Here is a 15,792-nt window from a genome sequence, read left to right as displayed (position 1 = left end):
CGGCACCTGTGAATGTCCTCAATAAGTTCCAAGTATCAGTCGTGGGCAGAACAATGAGAATTCTGTGTAGTCGTGAGAGCATTACGTCAGAGCTAAGAGAATTCGAACGTGGGATAATTGTTGGTGGACGCATAGTGGGTAGTTCCATAAGAAAGGTAGCCGAAGTGTTCGCTGTTTAAACACACCCCGTATCGAAGATTTAATTTCAAACAGGGGTAACGAAAAACATAAGAAACTAAGTCACAACGTGCACGAATTTTTCAGTCGAGCGATCGTGACGGGCAGTCAATGAAGAGAACTGTGACGAAAAACAAAGAGGACGGCGACACCTGAAAAAGTCACTGCAGAAATAAATATCGCACTCGGGAACCCTATCGTCACCAAAACAACACGAAGGGAGCTCCATAAGCATGGAATCGCAGGATGAGCTGGAATTCCGAAACCACACACCAGTGATGAAAACGTTTGTAACAGGAAAACGTGGTGCCGAAGCCAAGAAAACCAGGACCTTGGAGCGAAGGAAGGAAGTCATTTTCATGATGAGTCTTGTTTCACACTGTTTTCAGCTTTTGGCCAATTTTAAGTCCCAAGAGTGAAATATGACTGTGGTCTGGTAATGATTTGGGCAATCATTTCGTGATATTACAACGGCCCCGTGGTCACTCATTAAGGTCGCATTACTGCCAAGGTTTCTCTGACCATTTTGGCCAATCAGGTCCGTTCCATTGCGCAATGTCCGTTCCCCAGTGGCGATACTGTGTAGCAAGACAACACCACCACTCTTAACGCAGCTGGCACGTCCAGGACTGGTTTTGTGAGCACCAGGATGGATTGTTGCACCTTGCCTGGTCATCGCAGCACCAGATTACAATGTTATTGTGCCTTTATGGTCTACTTTGGAGAGAAGGGTGCGTGATCGCTATCCACCTGAACTGGCTACTGTTTTGCGGTAAGACTTCTATAAGATTTCCTTTAAAACCGTACAGGATCTGTATCTATCCATTCCAGGACGACCGGAAGCTGTTTTTAATCCCAACGGGTTTCCTACACCGTATTAAGTTTGGTAATATGTTGTGTCCACGAGACTCAGAGGGCCATAGACACGGGTTCACAGGTAGATGCCGTGTTTCTTGACTTCAGCAAAGCGTTCGATACAAAGTAAGAGCATATGGGCTATCAGACCAATTGTGTGATAACAGAACCCAGCATCTCATTCTCAATGGAGAGAAGTCTTCCGAAGTAAGAGTGATTTCAGGTGTGCCGCAGGGGAGTGTCGTAGGACCGTTGCTATTCACAATATATATAAATGATCTTGTGGATAACATCGGAAGTTCACTGATGCTTTTTGCGGATGATGCTGTAGTATATCGAGAGGTTGTAACAATGGAAAATTGTACTGAAATGCAGGAGGATCTGCAACGAATTGACGCATGGTGCAGGGAATGGCAATTGAATCTAAATGTAAACAAGTGTAATGTGCTGAGAATACGTAGAAAGAAAGATCCTGTATCATTTAGCTACAATATAGCAGGTCAGCAACTGGAAGCAGTTAATTCCATAAATTATCTGGGAGTAGGCATTAGGAGTGATTTAAAATGGAATGATCATATAAAGTTGATCGTCGGTAAAGCAGATGCCAGACTGAGATTCATTGGAAGAGTCCTAAGGAAATGCAATCCGAAAACAAAGGAAGTAGGTTACAGTACACCTGTTCGCCCACTGCTTGAGTACTGCTCACCGGTGTGGGATCCGTACCGGATAGGGTTGATAGAAGAGATAGAGATGATCCAACGGAGTGCAGCGCTCTTCGTTACAATATCATTTAGTAATAGCGAAAGCGTTACGGAGATGATAAACTCCAGTGGTAGACTCTGCAAGAGAGACGCTCAGTAGCTCGGTACGGGCTTTTGTTGAAGTTTCGAGAGCATACCTTCACCGAGGAGTCGCGCAGTATATTGCTTCCTCCTACGTATATCTCGCGAAGAGACCATGAAGATAAAATCAGAGAGATTAGAGCCCACACAGAGGCATACCGACAATCCTTCTTTCCACGAACAATACGAGACTGGAATAGAAGGGAGAACCGATAGAGGTACTCTAGGTACCAATGGTTCAAATGGTTCAAATGGCTCTGAGCACTATGGGACTTAACAGCTATGATCATCAGTCCCCTAGAACTTAGAACTACTTAAACCTAACTAACCTAAGGACAGCACACAACACCCAGCCATCACGAGGCAGAGAAAATCCCTGACCCCGCCGGGAATCGAACCCGGGACTCTAGGTACCCTCCGCCACACACCGTCAGGTGGCTTTCGGAGAAAGGCTGTAGATGTAGATGTTTTTGGTGTTCCATATTTTCGTTCATCACCTCTAATCCACATCGGAAGATCAATTATTCTAGTTCTCTATTGAGTGCTCAAGCCAACTTTCGTTCACGAACAACTGAAATCACATTGAGATTACAGATTATGTTCAGATAGGTTTGCATCTGTTTTTTCATAAAATAATTCGCACTACAAAAAGTAATCGAAAAGTTATAAAGTTAGGAAAGTCCATCCTCTTAATCTTTTAATGATTCCTTCAGTAATGATAACTGTTCGAAGAAACAAGAAATATTACAAATGATTAGGAGCAATAAAGAGTTACTTACTGCCGTGAGACACGAATGACGATTTTTGCGCAAAGCTTTATCTTGAGCACACAGCATGGCACAGTATTCTACGTGAAACAGGATCGCACACCTTCAGTAAGCAGGGTGTAACGCTTTTCCCTTCCAAGAAATTCGAGAATGCTTAAAAGCCTGGAGAAATTAAACTGAGCAAAACTTGACAAGTGCCTTAGCAGAGCTCACAAACAATCTGCACATCTGGTCTCCATAGTGTCCACAAGATAGTATTTCTAATACACAACGCATTCTGTCAATGCTAACGGATAGCGGAATACAAAGCTCTGTAACATGACACGACAGTTCCAGTACACATATATCCTTGTTACCGTTAGTCTTTCATCTGTGTTACTGCATTTGCATCATAGTCCTGTTTCTTCAACCTGAGTAACGAAAGACATAACTCACAAGCTTAAATGACCTCGCTCTCGTTCCCGCATATTTACTGCGATAGTCGATTCTCGTAAACTGTTTGAAATTCCACTTTATGGCCCTTCTGTACAGATTAAGTTCAGCTCATCCTTTACGGACTAGACTAAATAGTTTTCCACGCCAAAACATACCATCCACCAAACAGCCAACCTCACGCTATTTTCACGAGATCGCTCACTCGAAAGCTATACAGTGCAGCTTGCGGAATTCTCGACAGCCATTAAATACTGTGCAGTGATACTTTGCCCCTGGTTTATTTTAAAGGGGAATCCAAGATATTTTATGATTCGCACAACTTTCACAGCTAGTGTACATTTGCTGATACGTGAAGTATTTTAAGTAAGTCGACCAACCTCATGGCATTATTCTGTTATAATTTTTCTTTTATGTGATATTTAAAACTACCAATGTCTCCGGAAAAACAGTAGAACGAAGTTGTAACTGTGTTCTCAGTTGTCACTTATTACAGTTATAATTCTCCGGAAGCCTGTTGTAGGCCAATACATTCACGTTAAGTGTCCGCAGAGGCTAAAGTGTCCAACATTGTAAGTAAATTTAAATTAATAGGATTTATAAATCACGACATTGCAGCAATCAGCGAATCGTACTCGGTGTCAATTTCAGTCAGTTGTTACTGAAATATGAAGCGTGATTGGCTCTTACCCACAGTGTACTAGTCTTCAATGAAAGAGGTACCGTTTATGACACAGGTTGCCCGATCGTTATATGTGCCATCGGTGGACGTGGTATGGAGGGTCTTCATTCCGTAATAATTAATAAGTGTTCCGCAGAAGTCAATTAACTACAAATTTTGGATTCTGATCGAAGCAGCTTGACATAATACTCCAGGAAAACTTATGGCGGTCTTCGATTTAAAATTACTACATGGGCCGTGGAATTGAGTATGCGGAGACTGTGTACGTAATGTAAATAACACAAATGAATTAGTCTAATCTGTGCTCAGATATTTTGAGAATCAACTGATCTAAAGGCAACCTGTGATGACTCGACAGACAGGAACGAGTACTCCAAATGACGAGTACTCCAAATTTCTGTCAGCTCGGGCCATGTTCCATGGCAGTAGTCGCTGAATGCTGTGTTTCGCGGATAAATTCTTGACTTGACCACCTTGCTCACAAGAACGATACAAACCAATGTAAAAAAATAATAAAAAGAAAACAGGCGATTCCCTAGTGTCTTCGCTTTCAGAAGACTTTCTTACTGTTTTTTATAGTGGAAGAGTCATACTGTGTGCCTGTGCACTTTGTTGCGATTTTTAAATTGCTGCAGATTGTTCTGGAAATAAATAAACGGAAACCTGACCACTCAGTACTGGCTGCTCGTCTCTAAAAGGGAGGGCTTGGCACAGAAATTTGATCAACCTTATGTTGACCGTGTTGTGAACTTAGTACCGGGCTTGAGAGAGCGCTGATGATTGTTAACAAGGAACTAACTTCAGGGTGGCAGTTATAACAATCCACAAATCCGGCTGTACTAGACATGGCTTACATCTGAATAGGATTTGGAAGGAATGGCTGCGAAGCTCATAGCTGACAATACACTAGGCGGGTTTGGCTAATTCAGGGCCAAATATCGGTGATAACGTGTAGGAGGGCTCTAGATCTTTTTCGGCTGCAGTCAGGTAGAGCGTGTCCCTGCTTGACGAAGGTTCCTTTAATGCAGGAAGTTACTTCAGTAAATGGGGAGTGCAGATCAGAAGGCACAGTAATCTTATTTAATCACAATATTAGGGAAATTAAAGGTAAAGTAGATAAATTGCTAATTATCTTGACAATGGCAATACCTGTATCTCAGTGCATCATTTATACAGCGAAGGAATACTGAAGTTGAGCCTTGACACCCAAATCCAGCTTACTATGCTTTGCCCCACCACTTCCGTTAGCTCGCTTACCATTGGCTGCCACTGTCCTCTCTTCCATACCTGATGACAGACTGTCCTAGTGAACTGTATCACATTCCAGTTTAATAATACACATTTTAACCAATCGGGAAACATTAATAAAAGGTTTTTGATAGGTAATCATGCTCAAACGTGGATAAAAAGCAATACATACCAAAATAATTTGCTTGTCATAAAATGTGAAGTTAAAAATCCTGTTTCGATGCGTTAACCGATTGTCTTGAATTAGTTTCTTTGTCTGCCATTCAGTCACAAAATTTACTCGACATGATAAACATACTCAAATTTAATGCCCAATGCTAGGTACTTCTCAGTTTATCATCAAATCATTTCGTTAACATGACATATCTCAACATATATATTTTTAGTATCAAGTAAGGATGGAATTTAGAAATAAGGTGATCTACTTTTGTGTGCTGTGCTGTGTGTATTAAATGTTCGTAAGTTTCCTTTTGTGAAAACTCCACCTCAGTCTAGTTACGAATGACGCGTCTCTATGATAGTGGAGACACTGATGGTCTGTACCGGCTAAACTCTGTTACCTCCATATCTCGCTAAATGGTCTGTACTCCTTTTCGATGCTTACCAGAGTGCATCCAAAATAGCAGTACCCGTGCCCGCTTTCTATGCTGCAAATTCCTCGGTCTAGCTTTCACTCAGAAACGTCTAGTCCTGCAGCATTCCTACAGTAAACCGCCAACAATAGGCTGCAAAGCTCGCAGCTTAGGTTCGTTCTCTCTGTTGTGTCTAGAAATCCTGCATACTCGGTTCGCTAGACAATCAATCAAACAACTCGTACTAATGAGTTTTATGACAACAAGACAAATACAAACAACACTTCTGGTCCTAGCGACCGCTACTAAAAAGTCTGTCAACTGAACTGCAGTGACTGTTGATCTGTAACTGAGCTACGTAGAGACTGGTAATGAACAGGGCACGATGCGTCGGCTAATGAAGTGGCTAACGGTGAAGCTGCTATCGAAGTGGGCCACCACCAGTCGGGCCGCTGCTGTGCGTTGTCGTCTTGGAGGGAGGTCGGTCAGCGTGCGATTGACTGACCGCTTCTCACGCTCTTCTCTGCTGGGGCCCATAAGAGGGTGTGGCGGCCATGCATCTTCGCAGCCCAATGTGACTGTGGACTTCCGTCGGAGACTCAACACTCCCGATTAGTGAAGTTGTGCTTAGGCTCGATCCCACGATACTGCGTAACCCTGTAGTTAATAGCATGAGTGGTATATCGAGGATACAGTTAGTAAGACGACACAGGCGCCCAGCGCCCAAGTAGAACAGTTAGCAGACAGGCGGATCGGTGCTTCATCCATGGAAGATCGGCCTTCATATGAAGCATCTGCACAATGATTGAAATGATTGAAATTCACGATATCCGCTCCTCGTACCTCTCTCTCTCTCTCTCTCTCTCTCTCTCTCTCTCTCTCTCTCTCTCTCACACACACACACACACACACACACACAATCGAGCGCGCGCGATTTTTAAAAAATCAAATAATAATTATTTAAGTAAAATACTTTTTAGTATGGCACGTGTTTGAAACGGACTAAACAGTATAAGATATTGTCTTCTAGCCTCATACAGACTCATAACCCTGTACAAATAGTCCTGAAAATTTGTTCTTGTGAATTTTTTTGTAGCTGTGGCAATACTTTTAAAATGTAAAGAGAAACACGGGGCAGAAGCACTAGATAATAGCAAGGAGTGCAGAGCGAAGCAGTCGTTGGAAAAAAAAAATGTACAACAGACCATATCATCTGCAGTGTAATAAAATTGTTAGTGATCTAGGTGAACTATTCATGCATCATTTGTTTATTGCATGTGGTCCACATTTCTCGTTTTAAATTTTGTAAGTATTGTCATAGCTACTAAAAACTGACAAGCACAAAATTGCTGGACTATTTGTTTACTGTACCCACAACTAAGACGTTCTTCCTTGACATCATCTTCCAACTGGCTTAAATGTTATATCTGGAGAGGTAATTTATGTCCATTCCCCATTTCGAGATGTTCGTTCCCGTATTTCCTATTATTATATTGAAGATATTCAGTTTACTCCTTTAATTTGTTAGACATCTGTTTGTTGTCCAACACAAATTCCCAAACTTAGCTAATTTCTTCTCAAGTCTTGGTTATATAGTACGTACCGTGGGAACCTAAATAGCTAAAAATGTTTGACCTCTTCTATAGTTAATCACAGTTTCTGTTTGTAGGGGATGTCCGCGTTTAAAACATGTTCATTTTGTCTTCTTCTCTGATATCGTAAGATGATACTGTTCACAATTCTTGCCTAATAAACGCAGTCCCATTGTTGGTTATCTTCATCCCCTGCCAACAACATCGTGTCGTATGCATATACAGGGTGGTCCATTGATCGTAACCGGGCCAAATATCTCACGAAATAAGAATCAAACGAAAAAAACTACAAAGGACGAAACTTGTCTAGCTTGAAGGGGGAAGCCAGATGACGCTATGGTTGGCCCGCTAGATGGCGCTGCCATAGGTCAAACGTATATCAACTGCGTTTTTTATAATAGGAACCTCCATTTTTATTACATATTCGTGTAGTACGTAAATAAATATGAATGTTTCAGTTGGACCACTTTTTTTCGCTTTGTGATAGATGGCGCTGTAATAGTCACAAACATATGGCTCATAATTTTAGACGAACAGTTGGTAACAGGTACGTTTTTTAAATTAAAATACAGAACGTAGGTACGTTTGAACATTTTATTTCGGTTGTTCCAATGTGATACATGTACCTTCGTGAACTTATCATTTCTGAGAACGCATGCTGTTACAGCGTGATTACCTGTAAATACGAAATTATTGCAATAAATGCTCAAAATGATGTCCGTCAACCTCAATGCATTTGGCAATACGTGTAACGACATTCCTCTCAAGAGCTAGTAGTTCGCCTTCCGTAATGTTCCGCACATGCATTGACAATGCGTTGACGCATGTTGTCACGAGTTGTCGGTGGATCACGATAGCAAATATCCTCCAACTTTCCCCACAGAAAGAAATACGGGGACGTCAGACCCGGTGAACGGGCAGGCCATTGTATGGTGCTTCGACGACCAATCCACCTGTCATGAAATATGCTGTTCAATACCGCTTCAACCGCACGCGAGCTATGTGCCGGACATCCGTCATGTTGGAAGTACATCGCCATTCTGTCATTCTTGTAGTAACATCGGTAGAACATTACGTAGGAAATCAGCATACATTGCACCATTTAGATTGCCATCGATAAAATGGGGGCCAATTATCCTACCTCCCATAATGCCGCACCATACATTAACCTGCCAAGGTCGCTGACGTTCCACTTGTCGCAGCCATCGTGGATTTTCCGTTGTCCAATAGTGCATATTATGCCGGTTCTGTCATCGTCCCGTAATTTCTCTTGTGCCCAGTGGCAGAACTGTACACGACGTTCAAAGTCGTCGCCATGCAATTCCTGGTGCATAGAAACATGGTACGGGTGCAATCGATGTTGATGTAGCATTCTCAGCACCGACGTTTTTGAGATTCCCGATTCTCGCACCATTTGTCTGCTACTCATTGCGGATTAGCCGCGACAGCAGCAAAAACACCTATTTGAGCATCATCATTTGGTGCAGGTCGTGGTTGACGTTTCGCATGTGGCTGAACACTTCCTGTTTCCTTAAATAACGTAACTATCCGGCGAACGGTCCAGACACTTGGATGATGTCGTCCAGGATACCGTGCAGCATACATAGCAAATGTCTGTTGGGCATTTTGATCACAATAACCATACATCAGCACGATATCGACCTTTTCCGCAATTGGTAAACGGTCCATTTCAACACGGGTAATGTATCACGAAGCAAATACTGTCCGCACTGGCGGAATGTTAACTTGATACCACGTACTTATACATTTGTGACTATTACAGCGCCATCTATCACAAAGCGAAAAAAGTGGTCCAACTATAACATCCATATTTCTTTACGTACTACAGGAATATGAAATAAAAACTGGGGATTCCTATTAAAAAACAAAAAAAAACAAAAAAAACCGCAGTCGATATCCGTTTGACCTATGGCAGCGCCATCTAGCTGGCGAACCATAGCGCCATCTGGTTTTCCCCTTCAAGCTAGACGAGTTTCGTTCTTTGTATTTTTTCGTTTGATGCTTATTTCTTGAGATATTTGGCCCGGTCACTATCAATGGACCACCCTGTATAATGCAATTCAAACGGGAATTTCTGTTAACCTTATTCCCCGGTAAAAATCTCCTTCCCTTTCCGGTTTGTATCATCTAAATACATGTTAAGAGGTGTTCTTGAAATACTGAAGTCTTGTCTAGCTCCTTTTAATGGTTATAGGCTGTGTTAGAATACAATTTGTATCTAAAACAACAGTCGTGTGTTTTTACAGACACTTTTAACCGTTTGTTAGGATCTCAGTTGGTCCATTACGACTAGGAGACATCTGCTGGTACCTACTTTTCAATGTCAATAAACTTTACCAACAGCCATACACTTTAAGATATTTGATTTTATTCTGAAAGCAACCAGTTTCGGCAATTCATTTTGCCATCTTCAAGCTCCATATGCTTTTTTTTTCGAATCAACGGACATATCGTATAGTGCCATAAAACTGGATATCGTGAATTCCAATCACTGTGCAGATGCTTCGTATGTATACGTGACAGTTGGTGGCTATCTTCAGATCAGAAAACATTCATGATTAATGTTTGTGCCATTACAGCTTCACATATCGTTGAAATCTGGCTTAAAATACGAGTAGCAACACCATATACGACATAATTAAAAACAGCTTTTCATCGTTCGTGGTCAGTGCAATTAAATGGTAGTCATAAAACAAATGCGTTATGACGTTAAAACTTCGTATGATGTAAATACAGATTGTGTCTATTATTAAGTTTTAACGGGATAACTACTTCTGTTTTATGACAGTCGTTCTGTTACACCCGCCATGAACGACGAAAACCTGTCTTTGACTATGTCATGTACGGTTTTGTCATTTTAAGAAAGATCTTAACGATTTTTTGGAACTGTAATGGCACCAACACTAATCAAAAATGTTCTATGATCTGAAGATGGCTAGATTGTTTGCGCCTCTAGTAATCCATCCAAATAAGGATGATTTCATGTGCGATCCTGAATTCATAGGTTTTCAGCCACTCGCATAAATTTAACAAAATATGTAGTTTTACTTTGTTTTGGATCTAGGGATTATACAGAGAGATCGAAACACGCTACGTATTTAAAAATGTGCAACTGAGACGTTTTAAATATCAATACAGTTGCTATTTTCTCGTGATGAATTCGCTGGTTATATTGGTATCACAAGTTCTTGGAATGTTCCATTCTTTTTGCTTCTTAGATATTATTTTTTGTGCAACTTCTCTGATAATAATAAAATGATGATGATGATTGATGATGATGATGATGATGATGATGATGATGATGATGGTTACTATAATAATACACTACTGGCCATTAAAATTGCTACACCACGAAGAAATACAGATGATAAAAGAGTATTCATTGGACAGATATATTATACTTGAACTGACATGTGATCACATTTTCACGCAGTTTGAGTGCATAGATCCTGAGAAATCAGTACCCAGAACAACCACCTCTGGCCGTAATAACGGCCTTGATACACCTGGGCATTGAGTCAAACAGAGCTTCGATGGCGTATACAGGTACAGCTGCTCATGCAGCTTCAACACGATACCACAGTTCGTCAAGAGTAGTGACAGGCGTATTGTGACGAGCTAGTTGCTCGGCCACCATCGACCAGACGTTTTCAATTCGTGAGAGATCAGGAGAATGTGCTGGCCAGGGCAGCAGTCTAACATTTTCTGTATCCAGAAAGTCCCGTACATGACCTGCAACATGCGGTCGTGCATTATCCTGCTGAAATGTAGGGTTTCGCAGGGATCGAATGAAGGGTAGAGCCACGGGTCGTAACACATCTGAAATATAACGTCCACTGTTCAAAGTGCCGTCAATGCGAACAAGAGGTGACAGACGTTTAACCAATGGCACCCCATACCATCACGCCGGGTGATACGCCAGTATGGCGATGACGAATACACGCTTCCAATGTGCGTTCACCGCGATGTCGCCAAACACGGATGCGACCATCATGATGCTGTAAACAGAACCTGGATTCATCCGAAAAAACTGACGTTTTGCCATTCGTGCACCCAGGTTCGTCGTTGAGTACACCATCGCAGGTGCTCCTGTCTGTGATGCAGCGCGTCAAGGGTAACCGCAGTCATGGTCTCCGAGCTGATAGTCCATGCTGCTGCAAACGTCGTCCGCAGCTCGTGGTCGTGCGGTAGCGTTCTCGCTTCCCACGCCCGGGTTCCCGGGTTCGATTCCCGGCTGGGTCAGGGATTTTCTCTGCCTCGTGATGACTGGGTGTTGTGTGATGTCCTTAGGTTAGTTAGGTGTAAGTAGTTCTAAGTTCTAGGGAACTGATGACCATAGATGTTAAGTCCCATAGTGCTCAGAGCCATTTGAACCATTTTTTTGCAAATGTCGTCGAACTGTTCGTGCAGATGGTTGTTGTCTTGCAGACGTCCCCATATGTTGACTTAGGGATCGAGACGTGGCTGCACGATTCGTTACAGCCATACGGATAAGATGCCTGTCATCTCGACTGCTAGTGATACGAGGCCGTTGGGATCCAGCACGGCGTTCCGTATTACCCTCCCGAACCCACCGATTCTATATTCTGCTAACAGTCATTGGATGTCGACCAACGCGAGCAGCAATGTCGCGATACGATGAACCGCAATCGCGATAGGCTACAACCCGACCTTTATCAAAGACGGAAACGTGATGGTACGCATTTCACCTCCTTACACGAGGCATCATAACAACGTTTACCGGGCAACGCCGGTCAACTGCTGTTTGTGTATGAGAAATCGGTTGGAAACTTTCCTCATGTCAGCACGTTGTAGGTGTCGCCACCGGCGCCAACCTTGTGTGAATGCTCTGAAAAGCTAATCATTTGCATATCACAGCATCTTCTTCCTGTCGGTTAAATTTCGCGTCTGTAGCACGTCATCTTCGTGGTGTAGCAATTTTAATGTCCAGTAGTGTAGTAATACTAGCAGACAGGGAACGATAGAACATAAGAACGATGACGGTATTACTCCATCATTACACTAGATCGTGAACAATAAAATTTTGGCAGTTTGATCTAGTGTGAAGAGCTGAGTTACATGTGTGTCCTGCACTGCGTGGCAGGTGTTCCGGGAGCTGGAGCAGCCAGCGGAGGAGGCGCGGCTGCGCGCACTGGCGTCGACGGTGCGCGAAGAGCGCGCGTGGTTGCTGCAGCGGCTGCACAACTTGACCGCGGCGGCGGGGGCGGGGGCGGACCAGCGCGTGGAGGCGGCGCTGCAGCGCTACGAGGAGGCGCTGGCCGACGCGGTGGGCGGCGGCGTCTCCGTGCCCCCTCCGCCACCGGGCGAGCCGCTCGTCAGCCGCTGGAACCTGCTGCAGGCCGTCTTCTTCGCCTCCACCGTCCTCACCACCATAGGTGGGCCCGCCAACAGTACTCCTTACTGTCACTATCTACAGGGCAGTTGTAATTCAACTTTCGCTACTTGGGAAGGCCCCCCACGAAAAACGAGTGCAGCGCGGGATTAGCCGAGCGGTCAGGGGCGCTGCAGTCAAGGACTGTGCGGCTGGTCCTGGCAGAGTTTCGAGTCCTCCCTCGGGCATGTGTGTGTGTGTGTGTGTGTGTGTGTGTGTGTGTGTCAAAACGAGTCATCGTATGACAATGAAATTTTCTGTAAACAACTATAAGAACATGCGGAAGGGAACTAACGAGTAAACCATCCAAAGAAACACATTTTAACTTACACGAAAGTGTGCGATATTTCTTAACTGCGTACCGTGTTTACGTTCCAGGTTACAAATGTTACTAAATCTGACGACCATCTACATCCACGGCAACCTGAAATCGCAGTAGACACTCCTTCCAACAATTGTTGTTCCCGAGCGAAGTGGCGCAGTGGTTAGCACACACGACTCGCATTCGAGAGGACGGCGGTTCAAACCCGTCTCCGGCCATCCTGATTTAGGTTTTCCGTGATTTCCCTAAATCGTTTCAGGCAAATGCCGGGATGGTTCCTTTGAAAGGGCACGGCCGATTTCCTTCCCAATCCTTCCCTAACCCGAGCTTGCGCTCCATCTCTAATGACCTCGTTGTCGACGGGACGTTAAACACTAACCACCGCCACCACCCTAAATAGCTTCAGCTAAACGTCGGGATGGTTCCTTCGAAAGGTGCAAGATCCCCTCGCTTCTAAACTGATACTGTTATTATTTAGCTTAGCCGCGAGTCCGTAGAGGGTGGTATATGTGACGTACAGTATAACTGGTCAGCATTTCCACCAGGAATTTGCGAGTGTAAGTCGGACATTCCTTGATGCGCCTTGGTGGGTCGTGTCGTCGGATTTCCTCCTACCTGTGCGCGGTGCAGCTCTCGTAAATGTCGTCCTGTTCAGATTCTTCATTGGCGCAATGGATGTCCCTGCTGTGGAAGCTAATTATCTGAAATTGCTGTCTATCCACTTTGGGGTATCTATTTACTCTAAATTAACATTCAGAATGCCGTAATATTACTTTTATTCCTATTAGATCAATAATGAAACACTCGTGTCACAAACTACTCGTAACCGAGAGCATGGCTACCATGGAACAAGACAGAAAGAGCTCTTAACGCCGACTGCCGACTTTGGCGCGCAGTCCGTATCTCTTACTAGTTTCGTCACAGTTCGTGGATTTCCGATCAAGTTCGTACTTACTAAGATATGCATTTGTTAATCAACGGGTGTGAATTTTATTTAACGAGGCAAAATTATGATAAATAGTTTTAAACATCCAGAGGCTCCTCCTAGCATTCATGTTGTCATAAATGACTTTAATTATTAAATATAAGTAAGCAAAATCGGTGACTTTGGCGCCAAGATGGCGGTACTTCCCGTCATGTATGTTTCCCAGGCTGACGCTTGTTGCTACGCTCCAGCGCCGAGCCCCAACGCATTACGCGCGACATATTGTCGCTTCGTAACCTAGCCAGCCAGCGTGGGAAATGCTCTCAGACTCATGGCCGGCTACGGACTACAGCACCTCCTAATTATCGTGAATACATCAAATAACAGACAATTTATTAAAACTGGCTTCCTCACGTAACAGGCACCTTACAAAGGGCACATCCGACTTCCTTCACCATATTTCCTGAACGGGATGGGACCGATAACCTCGCTTTTCGGTCCCGTCCCACAAATCAACCAGCCAACCAACAACCGTTCGCGGCATTTTTCGAACGATGGAACGATGGACCATGGAATGTTCGGGTGTCGTGACAAAGCTCGTGGACTGCTTGAAGATAGCTCATTGCGTACAGCATTCTCAGCCATGGCTTCTGTAACTTCAACAATTTAGAGGCGCAATTGGCCGTCGGCCTTTGTGAGGAGCAAATTCCTAAATCGCCCGTTAATTCCCACTTACGAATCGTGTTCTTCAACGCACGGTGCGGAAAGTGACCTCTGCGTATTCCTATAAGGCGTCGGTACTATCAAAGAACCGCAGCATATTGCTATTTCTTGTCCGGACGCATGTTGACTGTCTGCAAATATAATGCACTCTGATGCTCGTTTCAGACCTTCGTCGCTATAGCAGTACCGGCGCGTAACGGCAATTCATGACACTAACACTACTAACAATGCAAATCCCTCAGCGCATATTCTGAACTTCATTCCTATAAAGTTGGTTACCTGGACAGTAAATAGCCTTCCTTCTACACTGGGTCAAGAAGCGAAAGGTTAATTAGAACCACCCTGTACATCACTAAATGGCTAACGCATTTCATGCTTCAAGTCCAAGTTGCAGATTGCCTATCTCAGTCTTCCAGGGCCAACACAAATTTGATTTTCAGTGTTGCGTACTATTACTAACCGAATTTAAAAATTCAACATGCTGCCATAATCTAGTCGTTAAGATGTATAGACTTACGTTAAAGGTTCAATTAAAAAAAAAATATATATATATATATATATATATATATATATATATATATATATATATATATATATATATATATATATATATATATATATTGGCGTTAGAAACCGTGTATGTGTCGTGAGGCAGCGTAATTTGTGACACGGTAAACACCCAGACTACATGATCCACTACCAACAATTTGAAGTTGAGAACACTTTGCGACTTCAAACAATTTTTGCACATTATTTCAATCCATTACGAGACCTTCCCCCCCCTCCCCCCCCTTCCCCGCCTACCACAGAACCATAGGAGGAGATAAGCTGATCGCTTGCTACATTCTTGTACATTCTTGTTGCTCTTGCCGTACAACCTCAGCATTAGACATTACATATTAATTTATTACTTCTTTACTATTGGAGCCGGCCGCGGTGACCGAGCGGTTCTACGCTCAGTCCGGGACCGCGCGACTGCTACGGTCGCAGGTTAGAATCCTGCCTCGGGCATGGATGTGTGTGATGTCCTTAGGTTAGTTAGGTTTAAGTAGTTCTAAGTTCTAGGGGACTGATGACCTCAGATGTTAATCTCATAGTGCTCAGAGCCATTTGAACCATTTTACTATTGAAAGGTATTTTGCAGACAGTATCCAAATATGCCACTGAATTAACCTGCGAAATTAATAACTGTAAGACACATGGTTCAGGAGATATGACGTCATCAACATTAAGATGCATGAA

The 15,792-nt window shown here is 43.5% G+C and overlaps 1 protein-coding gene across 1 annotated transcript in view; it reads left to right on the top strand.

Moving 5' to 3' along the window:
* The window catches only part of LOC126253167 (TWiK family of potassium channels protein 7), a 490,190-nt gene that overhangs the window by 194,550 nt on the left and 279,848 nt on the right, over positions 1–15,792 (top strand). Inside the window, exon 2 of the mRNA XM_049954325.1 lies at positions 12,293–12,584. Within this exon, the coding sequence (XP_049810282.1) occupies positions 12,293–12,584 (292 nt within the window). The remainder of the gene's footprint in view (positions 1–12,292; positions 12,585–15,792) is intronic.

The sequence above is a fragment of the Schistocerca nitens genome, chromosome 4, assembly GCF_023898315.1.
Source record: "Schistocerca nitens isolate TAMUIC-IGC-003100 chromosome 4, iqSchNite1.1, whole genome shotgun sequence".
Classification (NCBI taxonomy): domain Eukaryota; kingdom Metazoa; phylum Arthropoda; class Insecta; order Orthoptera; family Acrididae; genus Schistocerca; species Schistocerca nitens.
This window is presented reverse-complemented; position numbering and strand designations above follow the sequence as displayed.